This window comes from Myodes glareolus, chromosome 2 (assembly GCF_982192425.1).
Source record: "Myodes glareolus chromosome 2, mMyoGla1.1, whole genome shotgun sequence".
NCBI classification, from domain to species: domain Eukaryota; kingdom Metazoa; phylum Chordata; class Mammalia; order Rodentia; family Cricetidae; genus Myodes; species Myodes glareolus.
Window position 1 is genome coordinate 110,096,470 of NC_142027.1, and position 12,411 is coordinate 110,108,880.

At 44.9% G+C, this 12,411-nt stretch overlaps 1 protein-coding gene across 7 annotated transcripts in view; it reads left to right on the plus strand.

The window, feature by feature from the left end:
- Nucleotides 1-12,411, plus strand: part of Cux1 (cut like homeobox 1) — a 325,002-nt gene that overhangs the window by 238,161 nt on the left and 74,430 nt on the right. For 4 of the 7 annotated variants that reach the window (XM_087903516.1, XM_087903517.1, XM_087903522.1 and 1 more), the window contains 2 exons: nucleotides 3,550-3,654; nucleotides 7,171-7,359. In XM_087903516.1, coding sequence (XP_087759642.1) covers nucleotides 3,550-3,654; nucleotides 7,171-7,359 — 294 coding nt within the window. The remainder of the gene's footprint in view (nucleotides 1-3,549; nucleotides 3,655-7,170; nucleotides 7,360-12,411) is intronic. The other 3 variants (XM_087903518.1, XM_087903519.1, XM_087903521.1) reach the window with 1 other exon arrangement.

The window sequence follows — 12,411 nt, forward strand, 5'->3', positions numbered from 1 at the left end:
ATTTTCAGAGTAACTGTTGGCAGCTACCAAAGCTCAGCACTGCTCTTGTTCTGCGTTGTTCCTACCTCTACTTCTCCCTCTGTTCCAGAAATTGTTGCTTCTCAAGAAAAAGCACAAGGGCAGCCCCAGAGGGTGGCAAGTGCTGTCCCTACCTGCTGTTCAGGAGTCTGTCCTATGTTCTCCTGATTCTGCCTCTTCAGGGATGGGCCTGTCTGAGAACACTTGGAGCATGCAGCCTTATGCCACCAAGTAGTGGTCAGCTTTGCATCCCAACCTCAGTCGTCAAGTTGTGGTTTTGTTGAGGGTGTGTGAGGCTCCAAATATGGAGCACAAACCCAGGCAGCACCCCACTGTCTGCCTCAGCTGCTCAAGGAAGGCTGTATTTAGTTCTGTCGACCTGGAAACAGATCACCCCAGATCCCAACTAGTGTCTGTCACCCTGTCCTTACGCCTTCCCTGAACTGCTCTGGTTTTCAATTCCTTTGTTCTAGAACTTTTAACTGCACAGATCTCGAACACCTTGTCAGCAGTTGTTGTCGTTGAAAGTGCTGATGGTGGGTATATTTTGCAATAGAAATCCTAAGTAAATGTGAAACCAAGAACTTGTACTAAAGTAACCAAGTTAGGCCACCTTAGGACAGTGACTTCCAACAGAACTTCATTGATTTTTTTTGGGGGGGTGGTTGTTTTGTTGTTGATATTTTCTATTTGTTTTGTTTTGGTTGTGAGACAGTGTCTCATATAGCCCAGGAAGGCTTCAAACTAACTATAGCTGTAGTTTAAAGATCATCTTAAATTCTTGATCCTCCTGCTTCTACCTCCCAAATGCTGGAATTACAGGTTTATACCATCATGCTCAGTTTATTCGGTGATGGGATTGAACCCAGGGCTTCATGTGTCTTATACAAGCACCCTACCTACTGAGTCACATCCCCAGACCTTTTCTTTAAGTTAATAACTATAACTAGCTAAGCAGCCACCCCAGCCCTTTGTTTTGTTTTTGTTGTTTGCTTTGAGATAGGGTTTTATTATGTAGACCAGGCTAGCTTCAAATTAGCATTAAAGGCATGCACCACCATGCCCAACCTGTTTCTGCTTTGCTTTTTTGAGACTGGCTCTTTGTGTGTTACCCAGGCTGTTTTCAACCTCACTATCCTTGAATCATCCTCCCCAGTGTTGAAGTTATAAGTGTTACCCTCCACACCTCACACCACTGTGACCTCGGGGACTTAATACAAGTGCTGACCCTAAGAAAACTGCAGGTAGCTAGCTGATACCTCAGTCTGTGATGTGCGGTATTCTGCCACCTGGCATCTTCACAGGCTTTTAGGAGATGGGCCAGTGTAATGTGCCACTATGGTAATGCTACCTGTTCAGCAACTATCAGAGTTTCTTCCCCAATAGATGAAGTAATAGTTTTCCTCATCAAAGAGACTGAGAAATTTGTCAAAATACATGTGATTCCTGAAAGAGCTGTAGGAATAGTGTACCTGAAGGTTTACCTCACTAATTATGGAGGAATGTGCTTTTCAGTTATGTGTCTTAACTGTCAGAAAAGCTGGGAAAAACAGCTGATGTCCAACTTCTTATAAGGCTGAAGCAGAAGGATGGCAAGTTCAAGACCAGACTAGGCAACCTACCTTATAAGAACCTGTCTCAAAACAAAAAATAAAAAGAAAGCAAGGAATTCCTATCAGTGGTAGAGTGCCTGCCTAGAATCCCCCAGTGAGAAGCTAGGGGTGTGGCTCAGTGGTAGAGACCTTGCCCAGAATTCCTCAGTGAAGAGGCAGGGATGGGTCTCTCTGGCAGAGCACCTACCTAGAATCTCCCAGTGAAAGGCTGGGAATAGGACTCATTGGAAGTTAGCACAAAGCAGATATTTCTCTCTCATTCTTGTCATAATACCAAAAACTTTTCCTGACAGTGGTTCTTTAGTCCCTTTGGTTCTAGTATCCTGTTGGTTCTCCATTCTGTCCAAAGCAGAGATGTGTTAGGAAACACTTAGACATTGATGTGACAGATTCAGGGTCAGGGCCATTCTCCAAGCTCTCCAAGAAGCAGGGCAGTTGGCTACCAGCCTCACCCTGGGCAGATAAACTGTCCTTAGATTCTAACTTCTTTGTATGTGTACTCACTGCTGCCACCACCAAGGCACTTCAGCCACCCAGCCCTGTCATTAGGCAGCAAGATAATACATTGTTTTTTCTTTGTGACTTCTTTTTTGGTAATTGGTGGAAAAGTCCTGCTCAACCAGACTTTCCTCATTAACCTTTCTGTTTTATTTTGTAGGTAACTTTTCATTTTGGTTTTTTGAAACAACATATCCCAGTGTAGTTCAGGCTGGCCTTGAACTCACTGCATAGCCCAAGCTGGCTTTGAAATTACTGTAACTAAGGTGGCATTCAACTTGCTGTGTTGCTCAGACTTCCTTAAAAACCCACTGTGTAGCCCACACTGTCCTAAAACTCAGAATTCTCCTGCCTTGCCTCTCTTAACTTTTTATGGTAACAGAATATAACTTGCCCAGGGTATAGAGAAGTGGCATGTCGTTCACAGTCCAAGCACTAATGTCATTAGCTGCCAGTGCCCACCTGCCTTAGTTTTATCTTAGTCATAATAATAAGACCTAGATAAACCCAATGAAAAAGTACTTCCATGGTAAAGCCCTGTGGGAATAGAGCCTAAGTCAGGTGTCTGTGTGGACACAGTGTTTCCATTCTACAGATGCCTGTGTAGTGGCCCCAGGAGGTAGCTGTCCCTGCTGCCTCTCTTCCCAGATGGCCTGTTGAGTGGTAGGTACTAGAGTGGCTCCCCTCTTTGTCCAGTAGCAAGTCTGAATTTGCAGCAACCATGGCTTCCTCATCTAGGGTCCTAGACATACTACAAAAGGTTCTAGCCATTTCTGTTAAAACTTCCAGCACCAGCCTGGGCTGCCCACTCACTGCTGGCCCAGAACAGCCTGGCTAGCTACATATGTCAACATTTGAAAACATTTCCCCATGACGGGTTGACTGCAGAATCCAGCCCATCCCTCGACAAAAGAAGCCACAGTTCCACAGCCTGCTTATGGACACGTACCATGGGATGAAAACAACCACAACATTGTGTGTGTGCTGGGCAGGATGGCCAGCATGTCTTTAATTCAGTGTTTACCCATGAGAATGACTCCCAGGAGTAATCCTGTGATAAAATCTCTTCGGTCCATGAGAATAGAAAGAAATTGAATCAGAAGACTCTATTTCCAGCCGTATTTATTCAGTCTGGGAAACGCAATGGGCCGGAGCATTAATACCAGCAGGGGATTCCTTGCTCCTAGCGTTAAATTACTGTCATAATCGCTCAATTATTTCTTCCTTGTACTGTTTAAAATAAAAATCCATCACATTCTAGTGTGTGTGTGTGTGTGTGTTTCCATAGCATTTATTAGGTTGAGTGTTTAGGAAAATCAATTACAGTCAGTCAGGCATGAATTGATGAATGTTCTTATAATAATTGTCAGCTGTTAAACCAATGTACTTTCTTCTTTTCATCCCTTTTTGTTTTCCTCAGAGGGCAGAGGTGGCACAGAGAGAGGCAGAGACTTTAAGGGAACAGCTCTCATCGGCCAACCACTCTCTCCAGCTGGCCTCACAGATCCAGAAGGCTCCGGATGTGGTGGGTAACCCTAGCCCCGCCCCCGCCCCGCCCCCACCCTCACCCCACATCACTCCTGTTTCAACTCTTCCTTTTGGAGTAATAGTTGAAGCAGGAATGGTTGTTGGGTGGGTGTGCTGGTTACTTTTCTCATTACTGCAACAAAATACCTGACACAGATGCTTAAAGGACCAAAGCCAGGGGTTATTTTAGTTCCTGGTTCAAGAGTGCAGTCCATCATGGCAGCAGAAGTGAGCTGCAGCTGCTTACATCGCAGTCAAGATACAGGGATCAATGCTGTTGCTTAACTGCCTTTCTCTTTTTTCACAACTCCAGGACACCAGCCTTGGGTGCTACCCCAGTTAGGGTGGGTCTCCTCCCTCAACTAACCTGCTCTCAGAACTCCCTTACAGCTATGCACAGAGGTCTGCCTGGTGCATAGATGACTCTAGATCCTGACAAGCCTACAGTATTAGCCAAAATAGTTGTGAATTCTTAATGGCTTGGGGATAGAACTTGAGAAGAGCTCTGCCAGTAATACATAGGTGCCCTTGTGGGTTGCTTTGGTGTGACCCCATTGTGTGTGTACATGTCCTGTGCCAGGTGGAGGCTAGGGGTGACCAGATCTGAAAAGGAGTACCACCCCAGAGCTTCACAAGGAAGGAGAGGCAGTCCTTCCAATGGGGAATAAATAGCAGCTGACCCTGGATGTGTTCAGTGGTTGAACTTTCACCTGAGAAACAAACATGCAAGAAGAATGGGACCCAAAGGCCCAAACTATTGTCTTCTCTCTCTTATTTATTTTGTGGGTGTAGGAGTAACTGCGCATGTGTGAGGGTCAGAGGACAACTTGTAGGAGTCAGCTTTCTTCCTCCACAGTGTAGGTTCTGAGGCTCGAACTCAGGCCATCAGGTGTACACAGGAACACTCTTATGCAGAGTCATCTCACCACCCCTGCTTTCATTTTTAGTTTTGTTTTCGTTTTTTGAGATAAAACCTCACTACATTGGTTCAAGCTAACCTCCAATTGGCAATCCTTCTGCTTCAATCTTCTGCGTTCCTGGGATCACAAGTATGCAGTAATATGCCCCCAGTCTCATGTGACTTTTCTCAAGTTAACAGGACTATCAAGGTTTGGTCAAGGTGGTCCTGACTGAGCAGATTCCAGGTGCCTTTGGTGACCTTGGGTAACTGGCACTAGTGACTGAGCAACACACTAGCTAAGATACTTAGTTCATTAGTTCAGACCCCAGCTCTGCAGTCTCTGAATTGGAGATTTGGAACAAAGAGACCTATCTTCCTTACTCTGTTTCTCTCTCTGTAAAAAGAGGTTGTAGCTGGGCATAGTGTCAAACATGTGTAATACCAGCTCTTGGGAAGTAGAACCAGGAAGATGTGGAATTCAAGGTCATTTTCAGGTACCTAGCAAGTTCAAGACCAGCCTGAGCTATATAAAACTCAAACTCAATAACAAAATTAAACAAAAGAAAAACTTCAGGAAGCTGAGGCAGGAGGATTGGCAGGATTGGCTGGGCTAGGCTACATAGCAACAAGGCCCCCGTCTCAAAAGTAATACTAGTACTAACTGTAGAGTGCCCTGACCATTTCAGGGTGTGGTAGAAAGGTTCTTGTTCAGGAGACTATCATTTCCTTCACAACTTCGGGAACACAATAACTTATTTTTCTCTGAAATGACCCCTTTATTCTTCCTTGCCCGATGTAAATGCCCTGGGGACTGCATCAGGGCAGAGGCAGGCCATAGAGCCAGGACCAGCAACTTCCCAGCTTCTGTGGCTGCCCTTGGTCAGGAGGAAGCCATTCATCCTAACATGTCTAACAGGGCTTCTGAGCTGAATGTTTGGATTACAAAGAATCCTGGCACCTTACTGGGCCACAGCAAACCCAAACATTCCAGAAGGAAATGAATGTTTTTGCAAGTCGAGTCAGTTGTGGGGCCGGAGGTGGCTTCCACACTTCATCATGGCTAAGTGCAACATTGACCTGGCCTGTCTTTAGTCTCCCAGCCACAGTGAGCAGGGATTTCCCTATCTGTGCCTTCCTGTGGAGGCCACCACAGGCACAGAGCCAGGAGAAAAAAATGGTCTGTTGGGCTTGGCTGGCAGAACTAACTGGGAAAAGGTAGAATCCATGGCTGTAGCAGAGCCAGAAGCAGTGCTTTGGCTGTCTCACATGAGCATGAAACATCCACCATGTGCCAAGTAGTCCACGACCCCTTTTCTTTCTCCCATCCACTTGTCACTCTTTCAGGGGCACTGAGCAATACAGGATACTCAAAAGAGTCCTTGTGAAATGTATACAGACAATTATTAGTTCAAGGAACAGTTGAGGCTCACCTGGCCATCCTTTAGAGCCTAGCGGAACTGGAATATTGGAAAGCAAGGCCACCTATGTGCAAACATCTGATCCACCCAGCTATCCTTGCTCTCCAAGTGGAGACAGGAACTGAAGTACAGCACAAAAAAGAAGCAAGTATGGTTTGAAGAAGTTCAAAGCCAGCCTCGCTACATAGCAAGTCCAGCCTGAGGTACATGAGAGCCATCCTCATTAAACCAAAATGCAAAAGGAAAATACTGGGAGTCAGTTTGCTAAATAACTGTAGGTTAGAGAACATTGGGTCCCACTACAGGATTTAAAAAAAAAAAAAATCCAAGTGTTTCCACAAAGGTCTAGATACTGTCATCTGAGCCTCCCTCATTGCTGTTCCTCTGACTTTCTCCACCAAATAACACCTCACACCCTCGAGGTCTCTGCTCACAAATCTCTATCTCAGTGGGACTTTCTTGGGCCAATCTATTTTTTTTCAGCAAATTTTATTTTTTATTAAAAATTTCCACCTCCTCCATTTCCCTCCCCAGGGCCAATCTATTTTAAAGTGTGAGCCTTTTTCCAGGTGGTGGTGGCACATGCTTTTAATCCCAATACTGTGAGTTCAAGGCCAGCTTGGTCTACAGAGTGAGTTCCAGCCAGGACTACACAGAGAAACCTTGTCTTTGGAAAAGTAAATAAATAATGATAATAATAGCCTTTCAGTGCACATCCTTAATCCCAGCTCTAAGCAAGCAAAGAAAGGTAGCTTTCTATGAGGTCCAGGCTAGCCTAGGCTTACATGGTGAAACCCTACCACTGAATAAATAGAGAACCTCTTTAACTTTAGCTCTCATACTCTCTCTACTTCGAATTTTCTGTAGTCCTTGGCATCACCTTACATATTACAAATCTGTGTTTTCCATGTATCTAACTCATCCAGCCCCCTGACCCTGCAAAAGTCAGGCTTTCATGCTTCAGTTCAATTGCCCCATGCCCATTACAAGGTAGATTCTAAGACAGTATTTGCCCAAATAACAGATCCAGGTGACAGCCATGCAAAGACAGGAAGTCATGTCTGGCCCTGAAGCTTGCTGTGTGCACCTCTGTATCTATGCAACTTTGTAACTATGCCTCAGTTGCAGGTGGGCATATCCCTGAGCTCCCTACTCTAGAGCAGGTGCTGTTTCGTCATTGCTTTCTTCTTCCCAGGAGCAGGCCATGGAGGTGCTGACCCGATCCAGCCTGGAAGTAGAGTTGGCTGCCAAAGAGCGGGAGATTGCTCAACTGGTGGAAGACGTGCAGCGACTTCAGGCCAGCCTCACCAAACTGCGGGAGAATTCTGCCAGCCAGATCTCACAACTGGAGCAGCAACTGAGTGCCAAGAATAACACACTCAAAGTAAGTGCATGGAACGGGATGCGAGCATGTACATGGTGGGGTTAGGAAGCATGGATGAGCTTTCATGACTGTGTTGGCCCACGCAGTAAGCTTGGCAACCTTGAACCCATGTCAGTTCTGAGCAAAGTCCTAGGTCCCTGAGACAGGGAAACTAAGTCTGACCCCTGACATTTCCTTCTCAGTGTACTACATCCCTACAACACAGAGGTCCCTAATGCTTTGGCCCATACCTGCCTGCTCCTGTCTGCCCACTGCACTGCTTCACCACCTGGGACCTCCCAAGCCTGCACACCACCCAGTGATGCTGGGCACTCCTTGTGGAGAACTTGGTAGTCAAGTCTTACAGTCAAGGCCATCTCTGTAGGCGTAGGTGCCTTAATGAAACCCTGCTGGGCATCCCAGTTTTCTCCTGTGCAAGGACCCAGTTCATAAGACTCTGGTCTCTCTAAAACTATCCAAGAGCCAGGGATCCATGGAAGTCCTATTCAAGCTCCCCACCAAGCTGACAGTCATTTCTTTGTCTCTCTAGTATATGCTCAGTGGCCTGGAACTCCATGTTGCCTTAACTCATAGAGTCATATGCTATACCTTCTGTCCCAAAAGGACTTCTAGGCAACTGAGCAAAAGCTGGCTTTTAAGTTTTTCTTAAGATCACGTCCCTAATGTAGAGACCAGAACCTTTTACATATACTAAATAATAGTAATTACACTTCAAAGTATTTACAGCCAGTCAAATCAAGTGTAATTTGAAGACAGTTCTGGAATCCTAGATTGCTAGGTGTCAGGGCCAGGAGGAGCTCCTGGGAGGTACATTTGGCAGACAAGGAGGTGAGACCAGCACCATCCAGAGCTCTGGCTAAGCTGGAGGGCCTTCTGCTCTTGCCCCAGGATATTCTCCCAAGGCTGACTTATCCTTGCTGGGTGTCTCCTCATTCATACATGAGTGAGTAAGTGTCTGCCTGTAGCAAGCACTAGCTGTTCAGTAAACAACGCAAATCTAGCTAATTGTGAAAAATGGAAGAGGCTGGGTCCAGATGGCTCAAGGCTAAAGAGCACTTGCTATGTAAGCCTAAGGACCTAAATTCAAATCCCCTGTACCCATGTAGAAACCCTGGCAGAGACAGGAGGATTACTGGGACTTAGTGGCCGTTAGTCTAGTTTCAGTTTCTGTGAGAGACAGTCTCAGGGGGATATGGCAGAGAATGAAGAACAGGACAGCCAATGTCCTCTCTCTGCACACATGTTCATACTTCACGCACGCACACACACACACACACACACACACACACACACACACATAATACACATACATACAGTAAAGCATGTAACCTCCCAACTTTTGAGAGGCTGAGGTGGCAGGAAGGTCATTAAGCCTGAAGTTTCAGGCCACCCTTGACTGTTACTGTGAGACTTGGTCTCAAAATGTAAAAAAAGGGAGGAAGAAAAGACAGAAGAACAGATTTTTTTTTTTCTCACATGAAGTGATTCTAGCTTAGTATGATGGTGCATGCCTGTAATCCCAGCTCTCAGAAGACAGGGGCAGGAGAATAGCCTGTGACTTCCTGGGACCTAGGGCACAAGAGTGGGCTTGGCTGACTGGCCAGCAAGTCCCAGTTATCTACCCATTTCTGCCTCCCACACTAGGATTAAAAGCATGCCTCCATGCCCAACTTTCTTATGTGGTTTCTGGGGTAGGACTTAGGTCCTTAGGCTCATACTACAAGGACCTTACTGATTAAGCCATTTCTCTAGCCCTTTTTCTTTTAATGTTTTGTTTTGGTTTTGTTTATTTGTTTGTTTTGCTTTTTGATACATGACCAACTTTAACCTAGAACTCAGTTTTGCTTCCAGTTTGTGGCTAATACCAGCAGCACCCACAGTTCTGCCAGGATATTTTCTCCTTTGCTTCTCTGGCAGGGGAATCTTCCATTTGCTCGTACAGTGCCCATGCCCAGGTGTCCCTGAGGAGGAGGCCCTGGACTTGGGAAGATGACTCAAAGCCCAGCATTTCCTCTCTCAGCTTGCCCAACTGGCAAATGTGAGAACTCAGGTTTGAGGTCTTGGCCCAGTCTAACTTAAGGTATTATCATCACTTCTGACCTGGTGATGGCGTCATCATCTGGTCATTTGTCTGTGTATCCTCTGTCCCAGTAAGGGCTTGACTCAGACGTATCCTGCTCATGGCTCCCTGGCAGAGCTGCAAGCTGTCAGCCCTCCAGTTCTCATACAGAGCAATTTCATCTAAATCAGTTAAGGCTCTAATGTTTGCCTTCACACACACACACAAAGTGAAACAGAGTTGCACAAATTAATGTTCTTATCGTGTCTTGGGGGAAATCTTTAATACTGCGTAGTTAATGAAACAATCCAGTGATGCTTCTTTCCAAAATCATCCTTCCTTCCCTTCGTCTGATCTAATAATCAAAACATATCCTCTAGTAACAAGCCTTCTGATTTTAATTATCTTAACCCCTTGTTGCTAGGAGTAAAGATGGCTCCCATACATATCAAAGCCCCATACAGAAGGCCTCAGAGGCCTCCAAATGGGCAAATGCCCTTCCTATACCCCATAAGGGTAAGTTTGATTGAATAAGATAACTTCTCAGGGTTTGTTTTTTGATTTGAGGGGTGTTTATCTGTATTTAAGACAGGATTTTACAGTATCACTTTGGCTGACCTAGAATGCTAAGTAGACCAGACTGGCCTTGAACTCACAGATAGCCACCCACTTGTGTCTCCTGGGTGCTGGAATTAAAGGTATATTCCACTGTGCTCAGTCAGGGCTTCTTTTTTTATGTGCATAATTTATAGTCTCTGACATGAACTAAATGTCGATATAATCATTAGGAAGATACTTTATTAAAATGATCTGTTACCTTATCAACCTATCACCTAATGCTTCTACAATGAGGATCTCTGACCTTATAGTCATGGTCCCTATAAAGCTACAAGGTACAAATGGTGGCTTATTTTACCCTACTGTGTCTTCCTCCTTTCTCCTTCCTCCCTTTTCCCTCCTTCTCCTTCTTTTTCTTTTTCAGACAGAGACCCATGCACCAATTTGGTCTGAAATTCACTGTGTAGCCAAGGTTGGCCTTGACTTCCTAATCCTCCCACCTCAACCTCCCAAATGCTAGGACTATAAGTGTGCATCACCACGCCCATTTACTGTGGGATTTTTCTTTCTGTGCTGTCTTTCTTCCCACTCTCTCCCTCCCCTTCACTCATTTATTGTTATTGCTGTTTGTTTGCTTTTGTTTGTTTGTTCGTTTGTTTTTGGTTTGGTTTGGTTTCATTTGATTTTCCTTCTTGTATCATATTTTTTTTTCAACTTTGGGGGGACTCCCAAAGATGTGCTGAGAGATTGGAGTCGGGGTGCAGCCTAGAAGGGGCACTGTAGCTTCCAGCAGGACTTGAAGCCTTAAAACTGCTGGTGGTTTTCCTATGCATATTATACATCCTTAATCTTTGAAGCAGATGAGTCTGCTAACACAGTCACTTTGAGAGAGCCTGTCATACACAGTTGAGGGCTTTGTGGTCAAGACAGGGTCTCATATATCCCAGGCTGGTCTCAACTCACTTAGTAGCCGATTATGACCTTGAACATCTGCCTCCACCTATGGAGTACTAAGATGTACAGGCATACCACACTATGCCCTGTTTATGTGGTAGTGTGGTGCTGGGGATGGAACCCAGGGCTTCATGCATGCTATGTAAACATTCTACCAGATGAGCCACACCTCTAGTCCATGGGCAGAATCTTGAATCCTCACATTGGTGATTTTTTTTTTTACCAATACATTTAGCTGGTGCTATCTGTAATTGGGCATCCCAGGTAACTGATTAATTGCTTCTCATACCCCAGCATGTTGAAACTTTCCATCTTTTCTCCACCATGAGGTTTCATATTTACTAGTTCCTCTTGGCCAATGTTCTACTCTTTCATACAAACATTACGGTTAGCTCATCACCATCCATGTCTTCTCATCTTTAAGTGTGGAAACTGGCTTGTGAGTGAGAAGTGTTTCACAGTCTGACAAGTGCTCAGCAGCACTGTGCCACTTGTGCTGGATAATTCCAAGTTCATAATTAATGCAATAAACCAGCCACCATGATAGGCAGCTTCTTTTGATAACTGTTCCATGTTTTTGTCAGAGCACTCTTCATGAAGAAGCAGTACAATTAGCCAGTCACCTATATTGTCCTCAGTGTGGCATGGAAAATAAAGTCACTAGTACCTTCAATTAAAAATGAGTGTTTACAAGAAAGACTAGCAAGTCTCAGACTTAGATGTTGATTGAATGCTTGTGTAGCTGGGTTCCATCCCCAGCACTGCATAAACTGGGTGTACCCATGCATACCTAAATCTCTGCATTCTAGAGGTAGAGATAAGAAGATTGGACATTCCTGGTCATCCTTGGATATAAAGCAAGTTCAAGGCCAGCTGGGCTACATGAGAACCTGTCTCAAAACAAAGAGATCTGAGTTAAGACTTAATTAGGCACTCAATTTATAAAGATACTATCACAGGCCAGCAAAGTGGCTCGATGGGTAAAAGACCTGCCAGACAGCCTGTGTTTGATCCAGTTGCATGGAGCAACTGAAGCCACTCCTATCTAAGGAGACAGGGCCAGGCCAAAGGCACTCTACCGAGCTCCTAGCACTTTGTCTTCCCAAGATGAAAAATGCCACTGAAATAACAAAATAACTAGTGGGGTCTTCTCTGTAAAACAGTTAGAACATGAAATTTCAGTGGAAGCTATTTAGTTCCTGCTGAGCACTGCTAATACCAAACTAGAACACACTAGCCACGTGGCTCAGTGGGTAAAGGCTCTTGACTGCAAACCTGGCAACTTGAGTTCAACACTGGGATCCACACAAAGGTCAAAAAACACACCCATATCCATACATAGTAGTAGTAGTAGTAGTAGTAGTAGTAGTAGTAGTAGTAGTAGTAGTAGTAGAAGTAAATTTTTTATTTTATTGTTTTTATTTATTTTTTTAATTTTGGGGGTTTTGTTTCTTCTTGGGTTTTGGAGGTGTTTTTGTTTT